The sequence below is a fragment of the Phyllobates terribilis genome, unplaced genomic scaffold (genome assembly GCF_046119375.1).
Source record: "Phyllobates terribilis strain yellow unplaced genomic scaffold, ASM4611937v1 Scaffold_4__5_contigs__length_816908805, whole genome shotgun sequence".
NCBI classification, from domain to species: Eukaryota; Metazoa; Chordata; class Amphibia; order Anura; family Dendrobatidae; genus Phyllobates; species Phyllobates terribilis.
Window position 1 is genome coordinate 243,513,818 of NW_027362764.1, and position 24,479 is coordinate 243,538,296.

General features: G+C 44.9%; 1 protein-coding gene across 9 annotated transcripts in view; it reads left to right on the forward strand.

Moving 5' to 3' along the window:
• The window catches only part of TPK1 (thiamin pyrophosphokinase 1), an 844,123-nt gene that overhangs the window by 399,676 nt on the left and 419,968 nt on the right, over positions 1 to 24,479 (forward strand). For all 9 annotated transcript variants that reach the window (XM_073678179.1, XM_073678187.1, XM_073678184.1 and 6 more), the window contains one exon: positions 8,918 to 9,013. In XM_073678179.1, the coding sequence (XP_073534280.1) occupies positions 8,918 to 9,013 (96 nt within the window). The remainder of the gene's footprint in view (positions 1 to 8,917; positions 9,014 to 24,479) is intronic.

The window sequence follows — 24,479 nt, forward strand, 5'->3', positions numbered from 1 at the left end:
TCTTTTTCAGGCACGCAGTACCCGGTGGTTGCGGGCACGAGATCCTGCCGACTACGCCAAAAGTTGACGCGCCCCTGGGCCTACTTGGTGTAGCGTTGCGCACGCGGGGACTACCCGGAGCCGGGCCTGTTGGGGGTAGTAGTCTCGTGGCGGTGACCCGGTCCGTGCCCAGGGAGTCAAACTGTGTGGCTGAGTATTAGCAGTAGATGTTGGACGACTACGCCACCCGTTGAATGCAGCTATGGAGCTGCCGCTGCAGGGCAGACCGCTGAGGCCGGTGGAAGGATTGTGCAGCATGGATGGTATAACCCCCAATGGGAGGGGTATGGCCTCAGGGCAGCCGACGTGGATGATGGGGGTAGCAGGAACCACTCAGAGACGATGCGGTGTAGTTCAGGGTCTTTACTGGTGACAAAAAAAGACCCTCCCGGAGTACTGGCTAGCGATTGGGGCCTGGTCAGTCCTTCAACAGATGGGATCTCCCCTGGCCAGGCGGAGTTGTAGGCCTCCCCAACTAATTGTACTCTACTGGCTACCTTGCTAGAGGCGGGTAAAAGTAGCCCACGTCCCTGAGTGTACCGTGTGGTGCTCACCCGTATGGCCGGTGACTCGGGGCCTTCTAGTGGCTTCCGCTCCACGACGGCGGTGCTGGTCCCACGCGTGTGACCGTGCCTTCGGGTTTCTTGGCCAGAGGACCTGAAATCCCCTGCCGGTCGGTTTCTGCTGCTGGGTAAGGATTAGTCCCCACAGCCTCGGACTCCGGGTCCGGTGGTAACTCTTCAATCAGGGCGAGCTCTACAGCTGCCAGCCCCTGATTCCTTTTAGCACGACTTCCCCAGAGCTCCTGATCTCTCTTTCCTATAGCTGCTTCTCCTCTTCTTAACTCTCTAACCCTGCCTCAGCCCCAGTTTTATATAGGGGAAGTTCTTCCCCTCCCAGGACTGGGCAGGAGGTGTGGCATGCATAGGATTCCTGACCAAGAGACCTCCCACCTGCTCTCAGACATAATATTGCTATTACTGTGGAAACCAGACCCCTGGGGTGCCAGACTATTATAGTAGATTAACAGTAAAACCATTCCAAAGTCCGATGTATAAAATCGTTCATTACAGTTTTTGGCAGAAGCAGAATACTATAGTCAAAGATCTACTATATGTTCAGGACTTTATTTTCTTTTTTACTCACAGTTCTCGATCGCAACAGTATGACTTCACATTGGAAAGTCTCCTTAATGAAATGTTAAAAATGCTTTGTGTTTAGAAGACTTCACCCTAAAAGTTGAGTTGTTTTGTAAAGTTTTGCTGAGCTGCAAGAAATCTATGTATTGAATGTATGTTTTGTCTTTTTCTACAGCTATGCACAATACATTGTCTGTCCCCTCTTTTTTTGTGTGTTTTACTTGGACCAGCGCTCCTCCCATTTAGCCCAGGTGGTTTTAATTAGCAGGAGGCTGTAAGAAAGGTTCTTCCTATTTTTTTCTCAACCTTTAGTCTGAGATCATGTGGAAGGTGAGTCTTATAGCGCCTTTCACTTGGTAATGGTGCTGTGTGCACCATTGTTGCTGTGGTGCTGTGTCAGTGGTATGGTGTGACTTGGGGCCATGGGGGTTTTACCTTGCAGCATTGGTGCTATGGACCACCAAGTCACTTCCCTGACTGTTACGCTATTGCCTAATTGGTGGTCTGCACATGGAACTGCACTTTTCAGGTTAGGGAGTCACTAAAGGGTCCACCATGACCTGGCAGTGGGCTTCAGACAGTCTGATTTAGAATGTTAAACTAAGAAATTCATATTCAGTTTTGTAAAATTTTGCTTAGCTGCAATAGATCAATGTATAAGTCTTTGATGTGCAGTCCATGTCTTTTTTCTATACCTATACGCAACACACAATACCACCCCTGGAAGAAGCATCAACACAAAACCGGTAAGGCTGGGTGGCTCATCATATCTTAGAGTACACATGTCAAACTCTGGCCTCTAGGGTGATTATATTTGGTCCGTGACGCTGGCAACTCAGCACCACACCTTCAACTGTATCGGCATCCTGGATGCTGATAAATTTGAAAGCAATGACGGAGGAGAGCGCATCAGCTGACGCTCCCTCTGCCATCATTATCCTTCGGAGTATGACGTTTAAGTGCAGCAGGTTCAATGATAATCACTATTTTGCGCCCCCTGTGCCAAGCAGTACAGAGCTTCAGAAGACATGCTGAGGAGACTGGAGCAGTGGGAAAAAAGGAGAGGTGAGGAATTATTATTTTTTTTTAATGTGGGGCCCATTATTCTGTATGGAGGATTGTGGGGCCATTATACTGTATGGAGGATTATGTGGGGTCATTATACTGTATGGAGGATTATGTGGGGTCATTATACTGTATGGAGGATTATGTGGGGCTATTATACTGTATGGAGGATTATGTGGGGCTATTATACTGTATGGAGGATTATGTGGGGCTATTATACTGTATGTAGGACTATGTGGGGCAATTATACTGAATGGAGGATTATGTGGGGCCATTATACTGTATGAAGGATTATGTGGGGCCATTATACTGTATGGAGGACTATGTGGGGCCATTATACTCCATTGATGGCAATGTGAGGCCCATTATACTGTATGGAGGACTGTACGGAGGATACTGTGTGGAGCCACTATACTGTATGAAAGACTATGTGGGGCCCATTATACTGTATGGACGATTGTGTGGGGTTATAATACTGTATGGAGGACTATGTGGGGCCCATTATACTGTGTGGAGGGCTGTTTGGGGATCACAGTTGGGGCATCATACTGTGTTGGGGTCAACATACTTTACTGCGGGAGGACAGTAAGGTCATCCTACCATACGTGTGGGGGCTACTGTGAAGACATTTACTGGGGGGGTGTCATACTGTGTTCAGGGGACTCTTTTGTTGGCATCATTCTTTATTATCCATGTTATTTATTAATTCAAGATTTTTTATTCTTTGTTATTATTTATTTAAATTAGGCCATTGGTCCATATGCTTTTTACTGGGTGTGACGAAAGCCGGCCGGTGGGTGCAGCTCTCTGGCGCCCCCTTACCTCTCAGGTCAGTCAAGGTACTGCACCTAGAGAAAGTAGTGCCAGGTAGCTGCAACCAGCGCAGGGAACACGGTAGTGTGTTATCCCTTCAACGTCACTACACAGCACAACTCGCTAGCGCCCTCTTAGCCTCAGGTCAGTCAAGGAACTGCACCTAGGATAAGCGGTCGCCAGAGAGACTGTCCTGTAACCTACTGGGTATCGGGGCCCTCTGTAGTGAGGGCGGTATATATATCTTCCTTGGCCGCGCCAGGAATATATATATCTGAACCTCCGACCGTCACTACCAGCCTTCCCCAATCCCCAGTTGGTATGCTGCCACCAGTCCCTATTTTAGATATACGCCCAGTCCGTGAATGGGCCTATATCGGGTCAGGAACCAACCCTGGGTAGCGTTTTTGGCTTGAGCCGAGCTCACACGGACGTGCGTTCGTTATGCAGAATAAAAGGCAGGCCCACAATTACTTGAGGTAATTGATTATAATAATACACTAGATACACGATATACAACTAAATATACACAGGTATAAGGTCAGGCTAAACTATACAACAATGGAATACAACACACAGAATCACCACAGCATATCAGTTACCGGTTTCTTGATTTTCTTGTGACGCAGGGAGAGGATTCTGCGGTCGCAGGCACGGTTCTTTGTTACAGGCTGAGGCCTACCACCGCATGGTCAAACTGCTCCTCCCCTTGGTGGCCTCAGCTGGTGCTCAGATGTTCAGCACACCACTCTTGGGTCAAGACTGACTTATCTCTTGTCTGTCCTGCTATCTTACCTGCCCCGTCCCGCCCACTGCTGGTGAGGTCAGCTGGCTCAGTCTCCACCCTCAGGTCTAACTTCGATCAGAAGCCCAAATTCTAAGGAACCCAATAACTTCTTCTGGGATGGTCTCAGGATACCCCCAGGGGTTCCCATGGATTCGGGTCGCCGTAACCGACCTTTTGATATCAATTATGATACCATACGGTCCTCAGGAATGGCTCAGCGCTATATCTTGGCTTCCAGAGCACGTACAAACGTCTACCGCGGAGGCTTGTGTGCGCAATGGCTCCGGGACGCCGTGATATTTTTTTATTGGCCCATCCCACGCAACATGCGTGTACTTTTCATGTTTCTATATCTTATGCCTCCATGCTTGTGACAGACAAAGAAACTAGTCCTATGGGACAAATGGTCAGGTACAGATAGATGAAGCACCCCCCCCCTGCTGGCTGTGTTTCCTCTCGAAGTCTTTGAAGCTCCTAGCATTCAAGTGTTAAGTAGGCTTCTTATCTTACAGGAGCCTGGATGGGGGGAAACTATCTAGTTGACGTTTTAACAGAAGGTCCCAAGGGTGGGGGCTGCTGAAGTGTGGCCATCCCTGGATATGATTTATCATTACCAAGATGGCGGCTACAGGTTCATCACACTGGGGGGTATCATACTGTGTTCTGGGGACTCTTTTGTTGGCATCATTCTTTATTATCCATGTTATTTATTAATTCAAGATTTTTTATTCTTAGTTATTATTTATTTAAATTAGGCCATTGGACCATATGCTTTTTACTTCTTTTACATAACATATTCTATTATTCCAGTATGCCCCATTTGTGATTTTGTGTATTTTATTCTAAGATCTATTAATTAAAATGTACTTTGTTCGTGGGACAAACCCGTTGAAGTTTGTTTCCATATGAAAAGGTTCATCTTTATATTTGATGATGATGAAAAACGTCCTTAATTGTAGACATTTTTTTTTATATTAATATCAAGGTTGACCCGTGTCTTTGTCCAAGTTTTTAATTTTTACCCTCTGTGTATTTGAGTTTGACATCCCTGTTCTAGAGAAATTATGTTAGTATTGCTCATGAATTTTTCATTTCTTATATTTCTGGTCAGGTTGTGCAGGTTCACATTACTGAGACTGCTGAACAGAAAGGGAACCCTAAAAACAGATGATTCTTTAACCGCTTTGCGACGGCCCACTGTAGATAAATGTCGGCGCTTGCTGGACTCTGTGCAGCGCCGACGTTTAAAAACGGTGGGTGGTCTCGCAGCGCTCAGGACCCCCAGGGTCCTGCAAGCTCTGCGATTCCGGTGCAGAGCGCTAGCTCTGACGGGACATCATCGGGACCTGATTGGATCAGGTCCCAATGATGTTAACCCTTTGCTATGTTCTATATGCCGCGATCTATAGTCATCGCAGCATATAGAAGACAGCAGGAGGAGAGGGGGTCATCCACTTACCTCTCCGACGGCCCCCTTATACCTACCAGGACCTGACGTTGCTATGGAAGCTGGAGGTTACATGACCGCCTCCAGATCTGCCATATATGGTGTCCTGCCTGGCTCAGCCTGCAGCTGAAGCCTGGCCGGAGACTCTGACTGTGAAACAGTCAGCAAAGATCTCATGTAATGTAATATATGTCTATTACATTACATGAGATCAGTGATCAGAAAAATTAAAATTAATGTCCCATACAGGGACTAAGTAAAAATGTAAAAAAAAAAAAGTAAAAAAAAATGTTTTTAAACTGTTAAAAAAAATCACAAAATAAATAAAAATAAATAAATAAAATATTAAACCAATAAATCCGTATATTTATGCAAAACCAATAAAAGTACACATATTTGGTATCGCCGCGTCTGAAACAACCCGATCTATAAAACTGTCACACTAATTAACTCCTTCTGTGCACACCGTAATAAAAATAAATAAAAAACAGAGCAAAAAAATATGCTTTTTCATGATATCGCCAAACAAAAAGTGGAAAAAAATGCGATCAAAAAGCAAAATGGAAATAAAAATGGTACCGCTGAAAACGTCATCTTGTTCCGCAAAAAACAAGCCGCCATACAGCTCCATCAGCCGAAAAATAAAAAAGTTATAGCGCTCAGAATAAAGCAATGCAAAAAAAATATTTTTTCTATAAAATTGTTTTATTGTGTAAAAGCACCAAAACATAAAAAAAATATACAGCAAGTGTAGTATCGCTGTAAACGTACTGACCCGAAGAATAATGCTGCCTTATCACTTATACCACACGCAGAACGGCATAAAAAAAAAACTCAAAAAACAATTCCTGAATTGTTGGTTTTTGTTAATTTTACCTCCCAAAAAACGGAATAGAAAGCGATCAAAAAATGTCACGTACCCAAAAATGGTACCAATAAAAATGTCAACTTGTCCCGCAAAAAACAAGCCGTGACATGATTCTGTCGGCCGAAATATGGAAAAATTATAGCTCTCAAAATATGGCGATGCAAAAACTAGATTTTGCAAAAAAAAGCGTCTTAGTGTGTGACAGCTGTCAGTCATAAAAACCCGATATAAATCTGGTATCTCTGTAATCGCACCGACCCGAAGAATAAAGTAATCTCATCACTTATACCGCACGAGGAACGGCGTAAAAAATAAATTAAACCAATTCTTCACCTGCTACTGATTTGTTTATTATGTCTCCCAAAGATCGCAGTAAGGCTCTGCCCACATTTATCCTGCGCTCTGCGCTGAGCACTTACACCAGAGTTTCCGTGTAAATCTCTGAAATATGTGATTCAGATGGAACCCATGACGGAAGATTCCCTGTAATGAGGCAGATATAGGCCACTGTGGATGCCGTCTGGCCTGTGATCCCACGGTGTCATTTGTTTTAGGCGTGCATAAAAGTGCGGTTGGCCACAGTTTTGTGCACTTCAGAAAAAAAGGACACCGCTAAACAGAGGCCAGACGGAGTCCAGAGTAACTCTGCTGCCTCATTACAGTGAATGGATCCCGCAGGGGTTTCATCTGAATTACATCACTTGGAAATTTAGATGGAAACCCCGATGTAAGTGCTCAGCCTAGAGCGCCGGATAAATGTTACGTAAAATGTTCCCAATAAAAGCTTCAACTCGGTCTTCAAAAAAAGCTAGTCCCCACTCAGGTCCATCATCTGTTAAAAATATAAGGGACTTCCAAGTTACTGGTAGCAGAAAGGCTCTGGAAAAGCGAAATGGCCCTTGCCCCCCAAAAGAAATTCTGAAAATTTTGTGCTCCCAAATCCAAATGCCTATTCTACAATAATTTGTTCTCCAATTGTCAAATAGCGCTCCGTCCCCCCAAGATCTCGTCGTATGGCTGAGCGGTACGATACAGCCACATATGGGGTATTGCCACTTTTAGAAGAAATTGTGTGACACATTTCGGCACCATTTTTACCCATTGCCCTGTGTGAAAATGTAAAATCTGAGGGTAAAACATTTTTTAGTGGTAAAAATATAATTATGCTTTTTTCACTGCCCAATAGTATAAATTAAAAAATTAAAAAATACTCACTACTTCCCTAGATGAATTCCTTGAGAGGTGTAGTTTACAAAATGGGGTCACTTGTGGGGGTTTCTGCTGTTTCGGCATGTCAGCGACTCTTCAAATGTGACATGGTGTCTGCAACCTATCCCAGCCAACATAGCGCTCCTTTCTCTTCCGAACCCTGCCGTACACCAAAGCAGTGGTTTTCCCCCACATATGGGATATCGGCGTACTCAGGAGAAATTGCACAACAAATTTCATGGTGCAATTTCTCCTGTTACCCTTATGATAATGCAAAATTAGGGAATGAAAAAAAATTTTTGTGGGAAAAATGTGAAAATTTTATTTTTATGGCTCAATATTATAAACTTCTGTGAAGCAGCTGGGGGTGCAAGGTGCTCACCACACATCTAGATAAGTTCCCTAAGGGGTCTAGTTTCCAAAATGGTGTCACTTGTGGGGGGTTTCCACCGTTTAGGCACATCAGGGGCTCCCCAAATGCAACATGGCGTCCGCTAATTATTCAAACAAATTTTACATTCAAAAAGTCAAATGGCGCTCCTTCTCTTTCAAACCTTGCCGTGCGCCCAAACAGTGGTTTGCCTCCACATATGGGGTATCAGCATGTTCAGGAGAAATTGCACAAAGAAATTTGGGGTCCATTTTTTCCTGTTACCCCTGTGAAAATAAATAAAAATTTGGTCTAAAGTAACATTTTTGTGAAAAAAAGTTAAATGTTCATTTTTTTCTTCCACATTCCAAAAATTCCTGTGAAGCACCTGAAGGGTTAATAAAGTTCTTGTATGTGGTTTTGAGCACCTTGAGGGGTGCAGTTTTTAGAATGGTATCACTTTTGGGTATTTTCTGTCATAAAGACCCCTCAAAGTGACTTCAAATATGATGTGGTCCCTAAAAAAATGTTTTTGTAAATTTTGTTGGAAAAATGAGAAATCGCTGGTCAACTTTTAACCCTTATAGCTCCCTAACAAAAAAAAAATTTTGGTTCCAAAATTGTGCTGATGTAAAGAAGACATGTGGGAAATGTTATTTATTAACTATTTTGTGTGACATATCTCTCTGATTTAAGGGCATGAAAATTCAATGTTTGAAAATTGCAAAATTTTCAACATTTTCGCCAAATTTCCATTTTTTTCACAAATAAACGCAAGTGATATCGAAGAACTTTTACCACTAACATGAAGTACAATATGTCACGAAATAACAATCTCAGAATCAGGGGGATCCGTTGAAGCGTTCCAGAGTAATTACTTCATAAAGTGACAGTGGTCAGAATTTAAAAAATTGGCCCGGTCACGAAGGCAAAAACCGGCTCTGGTGCGAAGTGGTTAAACAGTCATGCTGCAATCTATATTGTTTCAGTAATTTTCTGTCCTATATTTTCTAACTGATTTTGGTTTTAGATTTTTCCCATGTGGGCATATATGCTGGATTTGATCTTTGTGTCTAGGATTCTGGGTTTGCCATGTGTTATGGTAATCTGTTGAGACTTGGCTAACGTTATTTCTTTTATTTTTATTACTTTCTGTTTTTATCTTTTTCTTTGTTTATAGGGTTGTGAATTGCTGGAAACACCAGACCAAGATTTCACCGATTTTACAAAGTGCCTTTCAATTCTGCAAGACAAAATCCAGCAAAAGAAACTCCAGGTAATTAAAATTATCAATCCAAGATTACTTGACAATATTGAAAGTCAATCCTTAGAATATGTCAGCAATATTAAATCAATGGGGATTTAATTCTTAGCCACCTCACACAAATGCTGAAGGGATTGTAGAATTCATGCAAGTGCTGGAGCCTCTATAATGTTTATATTGCTCTGTCTACCAGCACGCCATCTAATTTTTTTGAAAGATGAACCCCCTCTCTCCTTGCCGTAGTAGGGCGATGAACAATAATTTTTATTTCCGGTTTCCTCCTTGCATTGATAATATAGATAAGTGCAGGGACATAGAGAAAACTGTGCAGCTGCTGAACGGCTGCACAGTTCTGTTTGCAGTCGGGGAGAGACCTTCTGCAGCACCGTCTGATCATTATGGAGGGGGAATTCTTAGACTTTAATGCAATGGTGGTGGTCACCTTAAAGGTAACAGTAATGGTAGAGCCGCCTTGGTAATGGATTTGTACTGTACAGGAAGTATGGCATTTCTAGGTAATGGTACTTAAATAAGGTCCTACCCCATATAATGTAGAAAAAAATGAACTTTTTAGAATTTACCAAATGGCTGCAATGAAACAATACATGAAAAATTTAAAGGGGTCTGAATACGTTCCGTACCCACTGTACTACCATACACTGTACTGACTTTGTGATGTGTCCAGTTCATTCAACAGGTCTGTCGTCACAATGCAATTAATAACTACTATTAAAAAATAGCTATAGGACAAGTCCTTTAAGAGATCATTGTGACCAAAATTAAAACACTGTGTTATGCCTAGTGCTTAACCTCTGTGGCTGGTGCGCGGTACTGAGCATCAAAGAGCACAAAAGAGAAGACCCCTGTGCCGTGCCTTCAGGCCCTTAACTAGTTTTCTCTAGGATTTTTATTGAAAAGAAGCCTGCTAAATACAACTATGAGGATAGAATTCAACTGACAGAAGAAATGCACAGCACTCATGATTTCTGTAAAATTGAATTAATCTTTTAATTTCACATACAAGCGCATTTTCACAAACTGAGGAGCTAATACAAACACATGTCCAACTTTGAGGATTACCATAAAATGGCTGATAACAGCAGCAAAACAGTCTTTATGAACTTGATTAGCTGTAAACCTATTAGTTTTCAGATAGCTGATTAAAGAGGGCCTTTTCTTAGTTCCTGGCATGTCTGTTTTAAGAGCATCTTTCCTGTTTTTCATCCTAAAAATGTATAAATAATTTGACAACTGGGTGTTTTTAGGTGGGGGGTGTTTTTATTCAGTGTGAGGGATCGGCTCTTTGGTAGACGCTGGTTTACACACAGAATTCAGTTTGTTAGTTCAAAACAAACAGTTAATTAAAAATTCATAAACCGTCAGGGTTAACAAAATCAAATAGCCTCTTACAGGTGCAAAAAGATATAATGGCACAAAAATAGAACAAAACAACTAGTTCATATAACGCACTGGCTCAGCCGTTTAAATGTCAGTCCTTTTCTCTTTGACTCCAGCAGGTCTGAGCAGCACATGCAAGGCCTCCTCACCTTGCAAAGACACAGAGACAGTCAGACAGCACCAGCTGCCTTAAATCAGATATTCCAAGACCTGGACTGGAGGTAAATGAGCAGCCGGTCCCACCCAGCTCTTTCAGCTGCTCGTAGAACCGGGACCCATAATCCAGGCCTATTAAACATTTCTCAGCTCTGTGTGTGTGTTGGAGCCGCCTTCTCCGGGTATTACATCACCGAGGCTTGGCACCTCGGGGAAATATACCTTCCGTCCACTACCTGTCCAGCCGCCACCTTAAAACAGTTTGAGAGCAGGTGCATATGTAGCACCCTGAGGATTCGGCTGCTACAGGGGTATTGCACCTCAAGCCAGAGGTGTGATATTCCACTCCCGGGTAAGGATGGAGTGTGGAACTGAGCTCAGTTAGCTGCATACACTACATACATCCCATTTCCGAGGGACAGACCGATGGTACTCCCACTAGGTATATGTGCAGGTACGACAGTGTCTGTCCCTGGCTGGAGTGGGAGGGGGGTGGAACATCCCAGTAGTGTAGGGGCAGATAGGGGGAGCAGTCTGGGTAAAGCTAGGAGCTCATTGGGTGCTGGTCACCTGAGCTCACACATAGAGGGAGTATATAAGGTGGGAACCATCTTAGATCAGGGTCAGTCTTCTGTAGAGAGTCAGTCAGTCCTGAGAGAGGTCCAGGAGCGCCTGCAGAGAGAGAGGAGAAGAGAAGGACCCAGAGGGGGAGAAGAAGGAACCCCAAAAACCCAGAATTAGACCAGAAGGGTGAAGGGTTGGCACGCAAGGGAACCGGATCCCAAATTAGTGGAGGAGAGAAACAACCCTCAGCTAAGAACCGGAGGCTGCGTCATTACATGTGGAGCAGCCCCTCACCAAGTCCACTAAGAAGGCACACCAGGTATAGGGTCAGGGAACCCCGAAGAGGTGCACCCACCAAGAGGCCCGAGGGAGCCGGACATAAGTGGACCCCTGGTGAGAAAGGCCAGTAGAGAGGACAGTCAGAAAGGGAGCTCAGGACCACGCTCCAGAATTGCTTGGGGGTTGGCCGAGTCCAGGACCTGGTGGACGCAGCACGGCTCGGGCGGTCACTCAAGGCCAGAGTGACCAACAGAACAGCAGTAAGTAAAAACCCTGAACTGCACAGCCCGACTCTGAGTCTTCTTACCATCCACACTGCACCACCACTACCACCATCCTCTACACCTGACCCCCTGAGGCTATACCCCTCCCGTTGGGGGTTATACTATCACAGCTGCACACATACCACCAGCCTCAGCGGACCCTGCTGCAGCGGCGGCCATTTGACCGCAAATCAACGGGTGGCGTAGTCGACACTAAGAACACTAACAACATCTGTAAAGACTGCCACACACTGAGTTTGACACCCTGGGCACGGACCGGGTCACAGCCACTCGGAGACTACAACCCCCATCTGATCCGGCACCGGGTATCCCCCAAACAACACTGGCCCATGGGGCGCGTCAACTTTGGCGTAGTCGGCAGGATAACGTGCCCGCAACAACCGGGTACTGCGTGCCTGAAGAAAAGTTCACCGTTACCTCAAAAAGAAGTCTCCCGCCGGTTCCGGAGGATCCCCGCCAACGGACCCCATCACAGGTCGTTTCCCGCCGGTTGTCCGCCATTTGCAGCTTTTTCCCGCCATCCATGGAGTTTCCCGCCACTGGGAGACGATTCCCGCCATTTCCAAAGATTTCCCGCCTTGGAAGAGCGGACGCCATTATGGGCGTGCCAGAGGGTGGCAAAAGGCCACCTCCCATCGTGGGCCAGGTCGAAGAATGGCGCCAAAAGCGGAAACCGCGCCCACCAACAGAGACTGTGATGCTGGAAGTGTCCATCAGCGTGAGATAACTGCCCCTGGAACTGACAATCACTAAGTTGCCCCGGGACCACCCTCAATGTGGGCGGAGACAGAACAAAAGAACGAAGATGGGTGCAGCCTGGAGGAGTCTGGAGGGAGCGCACCCGGAGACAAGAAGTCTGGAGAGGAGTCCAGAGAAAGCGTACCCGGAGATGGAGGGAGAGACAGGCAGCACCGACCCAGTGGTCAGGAGCCTGCTGCAAGCAACAACCCCACTAGGCTTAGTGGAGATCCTAGCACAGCTCCCCCGAGACCGGGAGTGTGCACAGACCGCGCTGGAGGGCCTCGCACAGAGGATGGCCCAGGTGCAGCAAGACACGCTGACTGAGTGGAGCCGAGAGATGGCCCAGCAGACCGGAACCCGTCAGCGGAGCAAGCCGCCCGAGACGAGGAGACAGACCGCCTCTGAGGATGGCGCAGGAGGAATGAAGGCAGGAGACGGCGCCGAGAAGGGAGCTGAACGGACGGAGGCAGGTAAAGGGGACGTCTCTACCCCGAGCCGAGAAACCGTGTACCTGTCCCAGCTCCCCGTCGCAGAGCCCGAAATTCCCCCTGCCGTGCCCGTCGCTGCATCGTCACCGTGCCAGACTAGGCCTCAAGCAAAAGCCGCGGCCGCGACCCCTGTGACGTCACGCGCCTCAACCCTGAGCGCGGCAAAGCAGGAAACACCACCGGCCTGGTCGCAAGGTCTAGTACCCCCGGGCGCCGCAGTACCAACAGCGCCCTCTACCTCCACTGAGCCACCGGCCTGGTCGCTGGGCCAAGTAACCCCGGGCGCCGCCGTCTTCACGGTGCCCTTTACGTTCAGGGTACCCCAGGCCTGGTCGCAAGGCCTGGCGAACCCGGGCGCCGCTTCCACCACCGCGCCCTCAACATCTAGAGTACCGCACCTGGGTGAAGACTTGTTTGCCCAGCACACTTGCCCGGATGGGCAGCCCTTTATATGGCCACCGGAGTACTACCAGCTGGAACTCCAAAAAGCAAGGCCCCTGTGTGAGCCCCTGATTCCGGCTCCGAAGCCCGTTAAGAGGACCCCGCTCCCGCTGGAAGAAGCGCAGTTCGAGTGGGACCCCACCGGAGGAGACCTCATGGGATTCACCCAAGAAACGCGGGCGGCCGCAGCTGAACGTGCGGAGTGCTGCCGGCAGCAGTTAGAGGTCTTCGACCGGGAGAGGAGAGAGAGGCGGGTCCGAGAGCAGCGGCTGCAGGAACAGAGCGCAGAACAGAAGAGCCGGACCCGGAGGAACCCCCGTGCAGCTCATTGTCCCCGTGCCACCGGGACTGTGATTAAATTCCAACTGCAGCATGGGTGGGGCTTCATAAGAGACCATCATACCCCCGGCGACGTCTTTGTAACCCGCAGAGACGTAGAAAGCCATCTGCCGGAGGGACACAGAGGTCGTGACCTGTATGTAGGGGACGAGGTCACGTTCACCCGGCACAAGTGTGCCAAAGGACCCTACGCCCTCCATGTGCATCGCCTGACGGAGGAGGAGCTGCGGTGTGAGGAGGAGCAAGAGGACCCGGACGGGTCTGAAGAAGGAGCAGGAGGACGCCGTCATTAAAGTACGGTAAAGAGACTGTACATAGTTACCCGTCGGGGTACAGTGAACTGTTACTGCTGCTAGTTAAAATATAGTCCCCGTTGGGACCAGCAAATTGAACTGAAACCCGTGTGTCCCTATTCCCACTGACCGAGGACTGAGAGCGGTCATTCCTTTCCTAATACCTGGCCGAGGACTGAGAGCGGCCATATCTCCCCTTGTACATAGTTGCGCTTTCTAAGGCGCCCCCTACTGGTTTTAAAGGAAACCGTGTTTCTAAAAGAGACTGTCGCACTTTACCCGGTCACAAGTCGCACCGTGGCCGGAGGAACAAGAAAGTTTATGATATATATATAGTGTTTTATATGTTTATGTTGTTATGAAAATTTGTATGTTTGTGGATGTTTTGTTCTCTTACAGCCCGAGGACGTTCTGTGATTTACCAGGGGGGAATGTAGCACCCTGAGGATTCGGCTGCTACAGGGGTATTGCACCTCAAGCCAGAGGTGTGATATTCCACTCCCGGGTAAGGATGGAGTGTGGAACTGAGCTCAGTTAGCTGCATACACTACATACATCCCATTTCCGAGGGACAGACCGATGGTACTCCCACTAGGTATATGTGCAGGTACGACAGTGTCTGTCCCTGGCTGGAGTGGGAGGGGGGTGGAACATCCCAGTAGTGTAGGGGCAGATAGGGGGAGCAGTCTGGGTAAAGCTAGGAGCTCATTGGGTGCTGGTCACCTGAGCTCACACATAGAGGGAGTATATAAGGTGGGAACCATCTTAGATCAGGGTCAGTCTTCTGTAGAGAGTCAGTCAGTCCTGAGAGAGGTCCAGGAGCGCCTGCAGAGAGAGAGGAGAAGAGAAGGACCCAGAGGGGGAGAAGAAGGAACCCCAAGAACCCAGAATTAGACCAGAAGGGTGAAGGGTTGGCACGCAAGGGAACCGGATCCCAAATTAGTGGAGGAGAGAAACAACCCTCAGCTAAGAACCGGAGGCTGCGTCATTACATGTGGAGCAGCCCCTCACCAAGTCCACTAAGAAGGCACACCAGGTATAGGGTCAGGGAACCCCGAAGAGGTGCACCCACCAAGAGTCCCGAGGGAACCGGACATAAGTGGACCCGTGGTGAGAAAGGCCAGTAGAGAGGACAGTCAGAAAGGGAGCTCAGGACCACGCTCCAGAATTGCTTGGGGGTTGGCCGAGTCCAGGACCTGGTGGACGCAGCACGGCTCGGGCGGTCACTCAAGGCCAGAGTGACCAACAGAACAGCAGTAAGTAAAAACCCTGAACTGCACAGCCCGACTCTGAGTCTTCTTACCATCCACACTGCACCACCACTACCACCATCCTCTACACCTGACCCCCTGAGGCTATACCCCTCCCGTTGGGGGTTATACTATCACAGCTGCACACATACCACCAGCCTCAGCGGACCCTGCTGCAGCGGCGGCCTTTTGACCGCAAATCAACGGGTGGCGTAGTCGACACTAAGAACACTAACAACATCTGTAAAGACTGCCACACACTGAGTTTGACACCCTGGGCACGGACCGGGTCACAGCCACTCGGAGACTACAACCCCCATCTGATCCGGCTCCGGGTATCCCCCAAACAACACTGGCCCAGGGGGCGCGTCACATACAGTGTTGCGCCAGGTGTGAATGCAATACAGGGGGAAAGGTAAAGGGAGCCCAGACACTAGGTAAAGGGGAAGTGGTGACCTCCTAAACTGGACTAGTGTCACCCTGTCTAACCCCTACCGTCCCTATACCGCGTCCGCTGCTGTCACTGATCACATGCCTCGCCCTACTATCCCTGGCGTAGGCTACAACTGGGGGTGGAAAGAGATGAGCACTAGTCAACCTCCGCTAGCACTCTAAAGACAAAAGGGGAGATAACACTGGGCAATTACAACTTAGCTTTAGAAGAAACTCCAACAGGGCACACGGCCTCAAGACTCCAAAGAGGACGGTATGCTACTTCAGCCAAGCTCCAAGAAGGAATGAGTATAACCAGTGATGCCCACCTAGAGAGACCAGGTATATATACACCCAGTCCAGAGGGAGGTAGGTAGTTGCTGGGTCCTAAAGACAACCTCCTAAGCTGTCTGCAATGCCAACGTGGAGATCTCCTACAGGCCACTGCAGGGCGACTGTCACCTCTGACACACCCGTGACATACAGCCATAGATTCTCTCATCCAAGAGAATTGGGCCAACTATGAAAATGACACTCTGATCAAACTGTGATTTGTGTGTTCCGGTTCTCTTGGATGAGAGAATCAAAGCACACGGTGAGGAGACGATGGCGAACAATATTTCTCCAACTTCTCCATTGTGTCAGTGATCGGAAATTAGACTGTACCCAGATGCCATGATTTCCACCCACTCATTGTCTTCTATGGCCAAGTGTGATCCAAATATTGGATCAAACTCCTGCATGCTTTTTTTTTTCCTTTGGACAGACTATCGGAGAAAAAAATTGAACATGTGCATGGCCCCCTAGACTAACATTGGACTAACATCGGATGTTTTGTCAGATCGCACTCAAACCAATGATATTGCCGCACGGCACCTGCCCTAAGAGTGTTCAACTACTGCTGACAATTATACTTTGTAAGCTTACACCCTTTAGAAAAATGGAATGTTAATGTCCAGTTGTCGATTAACACTTCTAAGGTCCAAGACGATATCCTTAGAAATTGGTATTTTACAGGGAATACAGGTATTTATGAACACTCACCCAATTGGCTGATTGGTCCACTTTAAAAGGGTTATACAACTTTTATCCCTTTATTTAAATAGCTGCAAATGTTATAAAACAACATAAAAATACAATTTCTGTCTCTTCTCTGTTTACAATCAGTCAGCATTTGACCCCTACAGCCGATCGGTGATTTTAGTCATCAGGTGCTATACTACTGGCATCATACAGTAATTTTTCATTGAGCAATGATGCAAGCAGTAAGGCTTGTGATTACTATGGCTGTTTGTTTACAAGCGGTCAGCATATCACCGTTGCAGCCAATTAGTGCCCTCTGGGACATAGACTATACTACAGATAGGAGCCATGAAGACAGTAGCACTGCACATGAGATCTGAGACCACTGTTTGTCTGCAGCTGTCATGTACTGGCTGCTTGTAAACAAAGACTGGGAGGATTGCCGGAGCGTCAGTGTTGGATTACCTGAGGAAAGGAGAGGCAATACTGTTCATATTGTTAATTTATTACATTTTCAGCTGTTCCCTTTTTTTAAAGGATCCTTAAAGTGACACTTGAGAGTATTCCTGCCAGGCGAAGATGGCACATTGAATACCCTCATTCAATGTTTGAGCACAGTGGTCTTTTTTTGTCTGCTGCCTAGAGAAACCTGAAAATGCTGATAAATAATATACAATCTTTCAGTCTTGTGATTTGTGTAGTTCCCGTTCAGTTTTCTAAGGGGCTGTGTTTGTGTTTACAAGCCTTTTAAGTCCACACCATGACAGTAGGTTTTATATGGTTGACATGTGCCTTTCAAGTGGGGGGTTTATAGAGACCCTTTAATGAGTCTGCAGCTTATGTGTATGTCTATAGTATCCCTTGGAGGAAAATGTTCTTTGCTTTGCATTTCTATTTTCGCCCAGGCTCTTGTATTTTCTCATCTTTATTGTCATTTATATTCTAATGCTCTCCTCAAACTTTATTTGCGCCGTGGTGCATATATTTATTTAATTAGCTCATTGTATTTCCCATGGTCACTTTTTAAGCAATATATAAATGTAAAAGCCCGTGAAAGGCATTGTAAGATGTGATTTAGAACTTCAATGTATTCTTCTTCTAGTAAGGTTTATTTCCCAACATGTTCTGTGATCTGTATAAATCAAGGTACAACATTCCTTTTTGTTCTACATGATACATAAATCAAAGCAAGAAACAATTCTGGAAGCTTTTTGCTGTGATTCATAAAGATATTGCAACCCTTTGTTTCTTGCATTTGTTATTCCTCATTAGCTGCTTTGTGACTTGTTTGTACCTAATACGTGCTTTATTGCTTATTTGTATACAAGAAGAAATCAAGGATAAATATATCTGCCTGGAGTTATAAAGCAAAGCATTTACAAAGCAAATGAAGTAACATTTGTTTTTTACCAATTGTCTTCATGCGTGAGGTACATTTCTATGCCATAAACCAAACGTACCAAATCACAACAGTATGGATGAACGGCATTTTTATGATTATAATACACACATGACTTTAAGGTAAGGAACAAAAGGGAAAATAAGAAAAAATTTTATAAAAAAAATTTTGTAGACTAATATTGGCTGTAGTGTGTAGTGCATAATGTTATATTGATCATGTTTTATATACAGTTATATGAAAAAGATTGGGCACCCCTATTAATCTTAAGCTTAATGTTTTATAAAATTGGTGTTTTTGCAACAGCTATTTCAGTTTGATATATGTAATAACTGTTGGACACAGTAATGTTTCTGCCTTGAAATGAGGTTTACTGTACTAACAGAAAATGTGCAATCTGCATTCAAACAAAATTTGACAGGTGCATAAGTATGGGCACCTCACCAGAAAAGTGACATTAATATTTAGTAGATCCTCCTTTTGCAAAAATAACAGCCTCTAGTCGCTTCCTGTAGCTTTTAATGATTTCCTGTATCCTGGATGAATGTATTTTTGACCATTCCTCTTTACAAAACAATTCCAGTTCAGTTAAGTTTGATGGTCGCCGAGCATGGACAGCCCTCTTCAAATGATCCCACAGATGTTCAATGATATTCAGGTCTGGGGACTGAGATGGCCATTCCAGAACATTGTAATTGTTCCTCTGCATGAATGCCTGAGTAGATTTGGAGCGGTGTTTTGGATCATTGTCTTGCTGAAAGATCCATCCCCTGCATAACTTGAACTTTGTCACTGATTCTTGAACATTATTGTCAAGAATCTGCTGATACTGAGTGGAATCCATGCGTCCCTCAACTTTAACAAGATTCCCCATGCCGGCATTGGCCACACAGCCCCAAAGCATGATGGAACCTCCACCAAATTTTACTGTGGGTAGCAAGTGTTTTTCTTGGAATGCTGTGTTTTTTTGCCGCCATGCATAACGCCTTTTTGTATGACCAAACAACTCAATCTTGGTTTCATCAGTCTACAGCAGGGTTCCCCAACTCCAGTCCTCAAGGCCCACCAACAGGTCATGTTTTCAGGATTTCCTTAGTATTACACAGGTGATAATTGCATCACCTGTGCAATACTAAGGAAATCCTGAAAACATGACCTGTTGGTGGGCCTTGAGGACTGGAGTTGGGGAACCCTGGTCTACAGGACCTTCTTCCAAAAAGAAATTGGCTTCTCCAAATGTGCTTTTGCATACCTCAGCCGACAGGGTTTGTGGCGTTCTTGCCGAAACGGCTTCTTTCGCATCACTCTCCCATACAGCTTCTCCTTGTGCAAAGTGCGTTGTATAGTTGACCGATGCACAGTGACACCATCTGCAGCAAGTTGATGCTGCAGCTCTCTGGAGGTGGTCTGAGGATTGTCCTTGACTGATCTCACCATTCTTCTTCTCTGCCTTTCTGATGTTTTTCTTGGCCTGCCACTTCTGGCCTTAACAAGAACTGTCCCTGTGTTCTTCCATTTCCTTACTATGTTCCTCACAGTGGAAACTGACAGGTTAAATCTCTGAGACAGCTTTTTGTATCCTTCCCCTGAACAACTATGTTGAATAATCTTTGTTTTCAGATCATTTGACAGTTGTTTTGGTGAGCCCATGATGCCACTCTTCAGAGGAGATTCAAACAGGAGAACAACTTGCAAGTGGCCACTTTAAGTAGCTTGTCTCATGATTGCATACACCTGGCTATGAAGTTCAAAGCTCAATGACATTACAAAACCAAAAAAAGTGCTTTAGTAAGTCAGTAAACAGTAGGTAGGAGTATTTAAAACAAGAAAATGATAAGGGTGCCCATACTTATGCACCTGTCAAATTTTGTTTGAATGCAGATTGCACATTTTCTGTTAGTACAATAAACCTCATTTCAAGGCAGAAACATTACTGTGTCCAACAGTTATTACATATATCAAACTGAAATAGCTGGTGCAAAAACACAAATTTTTATAAAACATTAAGCTTAAGATTAATAGGGGTGCCCAAACTTTTTCATATAACTGTATTATTATATAGCATGATCACTAAAGGTGTGTTCTCAAGTTTAGAAGTTGTCCCCATCCATAAAATAGGGGCTAACTTTCCAATATGGAAGGAAAACCACTAATTCACCCTTTCAAAGAACAATTGGTACGGAAGTCCTTGATCAACGCCGCTGCTGAGCGCTCAATGAATGCAGGAGAAGAAAGCAGGATCCAGCTTCTGCTCTAGGTATATGTAAAATGGATTCCTTTAGTAGCAAAAAGTTAAAACAGGTGACAAAAAGAAAAACAAATGCACACCAACAATCTAAGGTGTGAGGGGGGACGACTCGTGGGTCTCATCACCAGATGCATTTCCAGTGCAACCTGCGCAGGTTTCTTCTCCTAACTTTCCAATCACTGGAGGTCCGATCGCCAAGGCCCTCACCAACCCCGAGAACCAGGCTATGAAGATCCTCGGCTAAATAGAGTGGAGGTCTATCATGCTCACTACCAGTTAAATATTTGTATACTTTTAGCCTGGGAGAGGCACAATATTAGCTTAGGGTCCCATCAAAAAAAGGTGCGCCTTGTTGTTGCTTATGGGCTCTCATGAATTGGAAAATTTATGTGCTAAGTATCTTCCTTTTTATAAATGTATTCTGTACAGCCTGTAGCGCTCGAAACACATCTGGTGATGAGACCCACCAGTCCCCCCTCACACCTTAGATTGTTGGTGTGCATATGTTTTTCTTTTTGTTATATGTTTTAACTGTTTGCTAATCAAGGAATCCATTTTACATGTACCTGGATCGGAAGCTGGATCCGTCTTTCTTCTCCTAACTTTCCAATCACTGGAGGTCCAATCGCCATGACCCCCTCCGAACCCGAGAACCGGGGCTGTGAAGATCCTCGGCTAAATAGAGCGGAGGTCAGTCATGCACACTAACATTTAAATATTTGTATACTTTTAACCCGGGAGAGGCACAATATTAGGTTAGGGTCCAATCCAAAAGTAGTATGCCCTGTTGTATGTAGCTGATGGGCTCTCATGAATTGGCAAATTTATGCTCTAAGTATCTTCCTTTTTATAAGTATATACTGCACAGCAGTAGTGTAGCTCAATGTTCATGTATCTTTGCGCTTACAGAGTGCTACAGTATTCTTTTGTTTGCATATTATGCCGGCATGGCAACTTTTACCTGTTTACACTTGCTTTATTCTGTTCAGAGGTGTTGGTCAATTTTTGTAATAATCATTCTGTTTATCTTGCAAGTTTACCTTTGCTTAACCTATATATTGAATAATTGCATGATTGGCTGTAAAAGTAATAGATCAACTTTTCTAAGTTGGTTCCACTGGCAGTAAATTTCTGATCTACTGACGAACATCAACAACGAAAGCTGTATACATTATACATGTTTTTTTATATGGCATATAATTTCTCCTAAAGAAGATCACCAAGCTGGTGTAGGGAAACTTATAGTCCATGCAATGCACCCTGAGAAATAAAATATGCAGTCCTATAAGTCTATAACAACCATTCAAAGAACCTTACCAAATGACTTTGGATATACAGTTAAAACCAGAAGTTTTGCCAAGGACACTGCATGGGCACCCGGCTATACAGGGTGGTTACCCAATCTCTTCCTGAATACCTGTCTACCTTTGGGAATGTGTTTTCAGAACAAGGGTGTCAAGAACTTCCTCCCCAAGAAAAAAGACTGTGGGTTACTCTCCTGCCTAGATGTGAGCGAACTTAATCGGATCACGGTCCGGGATACATATCACCTCCCTCTCATACCGGACTTCTGTAATCAGATCGTAGGAGCCAAATGGTTTTCTAAACTGAATCTCAGGGTGTCATATAATCTCATTCGAATTAAGGAGGCGGATGAGTGGAAGACAGCCTTCAACACCCCTGAGGGTCACTATGAAAATCTTGTGATTCCATTTGGGTTGACTAATGCTCCCACCGTCTTTTAGCACTTTAATTACATTGTTAGTCATTTGCCAGGTAGATTTGTTGTGATCTATCTTGATGACATATTGGTTTATTTGCCTAACCTCGAGTCACATCAGGTACATGTCAGGAAGGTCCTTCAGATACGCAGAGGCAATAAATTATTTGTCAGACTAGAGAAATCTATGTTCTCAGTTCAGGAGATCTCTTTTCTGAGTTATTTCTTATCATCCACCGTTTTTTGCATGAAACCGGAGAAAGTCTGGTCGCTACTGGATTGGGATTGTCCTGAGGACCTAAAGGCTTTTCAAAGGTTTTTGGGTTTCACCAACTACTACCGTAAGTTCATTAAATACTTTTCAGTAGTGGCCATACCTCTGACGGGTATGACCAGGAAAGGGACGGACTTTTCCTAATGGTTCAATCCAGCCAGGGAGGCTTTTGATACCTTGAAGAAATATTTTGCATCTTCACCAATTCTTATACAGCCTGACATCACTCAGCCATTTATTGTAGAAGTTGACGTTTCTGAAGTGGGGGTGGGGACTTTTGTGACCATCTATAACCCATTTACAATAACACAGTCAGCAGGGGAATGCACAACCCACCAAGGACAACATCTGCAATGAGTTTACATGTTCTCTTCCATCATCCAAAGACTTACTAATAGGGAATTTAGATTCTGAGCCCCAATGGGGACAGTAATGTCTGTAAAGCGTTGTGGAATTAATGGCGTTTTATAAGCAAGTAAAATGGAAAATAAAGCTCAATCAATGCAATTTCTTCATGGTTACACAGAAAAGACCGAAATAAACATTGACTGAAGCCTGCATGTTATCAGAATGCCAGAAATAGTAAAGAGGAGGATTTTTACATTTGCTGTAATAAATATGCTGAACCTAGTCTCATGCACAATATTGTACCTTTGTATCCACATGCATAGAACATACCATTTACTTATGTTGACCTGTACTGCCACCACTTAATTATCACTTAGGAATAATGGGAAAGTCTCTGTATGATAAATGACCATTCTTTACGTTATCACCTCCACTATAAGGATGTTAATGATACAGATGTTTAATTGTTATTTTTTGGAGATCAAAAGCGGTGTGCACCATTTAATCATATGACTCCTTCTGCTCTTATCCTATGACCGATTCCCTAGTCAGTTATGAAGTTAAAATAGATCTCCTTGTGATAGACCTTATAAATTTAATCTTCGGTATTAGTTGCTTAGCGGTACACACTAGATCTTGCTTTTCAAAACCCACAAAAAGTAATGGGAGCCTAAAAATCCTTTAACCCCTTCCTGACAATTTTTCCACTTTGAGAATGCTTTAGTTTTAATACATTTTACTCAGCATTATATTGCAGAATTTTAACTGCACTGAAATACAGACACTGCATAGTAAGTTTCCAGGTAAATGCACAAACACATTAGGAATAATCAATATCTATACATGACTTGCGTAGGTAGACATTGTGTTTTATAATGTTAATATGACTTGTGCCATAAATGTTATTTATTTTGATTTAAGGCCCTAATCAGGCCGTTCAAGGGTGGCTTGCGACATCTCAGAGCAGTGCCCATGGCTTTAGGTGAATTGTGTCAAAAAATCTTAACATTGCCTTCTCCATGAAGACTCCGACATGAAGACATTGCAGCCTAGAATGTGGGCATGTGAAAGCAAGGTCTTTGCCATATTTTGAGATAGCTATCGCTATGTAGGCTCAGATCAGGCCTAATCTTAAGGCTCCCATACACATTTGACTGTCGTCCAAATCCGCTGATATTGAGGTGTTCGGCCGATGATCTAATGTGTATGACGGCACCGGCTGACTGACTGTTTGTAAAGATGTCGAGCATTCACATCTGATCTTTGACGGCTGATCATTGTTCTCCACGAGTTAGGCGGCAAACCGGTGTGTCACCCAGCGGCTTTAGCATAGAGGAGCGATCAGCCGAGCGAGCACTCCTGTCTATGGGAGAGTCGCCTGGGATGTCTGTTGGCTGACAGCCATCTAATGTGTATGATCAGCTTGAGTTTTTCCAGTCTTAGTTGACCTCACCATCATTTTAATCCACTCAGTGGAGTTTTTCGGTGCCTGTTTCTATACACAATGTTCTTGGCTATTCAGTTCCATTATGTGTAAAAAATAATGAACTCCCTACACTGAGTTGTACTGCTTTTTTGTATCCATGATCTGAAAATGATTTGAAAGAGCCACTCAGGATGTATGCAGTGTTCCTTTCAGTTTAAACTTTGCATGACAACCTGTCTTTTCTCTTTGTCCCATCGAGAAACACAACCATTATTTCTTCCCAGGAAATGCCGCCTTTCTTTTAGTTACAATTTATTAGTAATGTATTAAAATTTAAAACGACTCTGCACTGGGGATCCCAACAGGATATTTTAC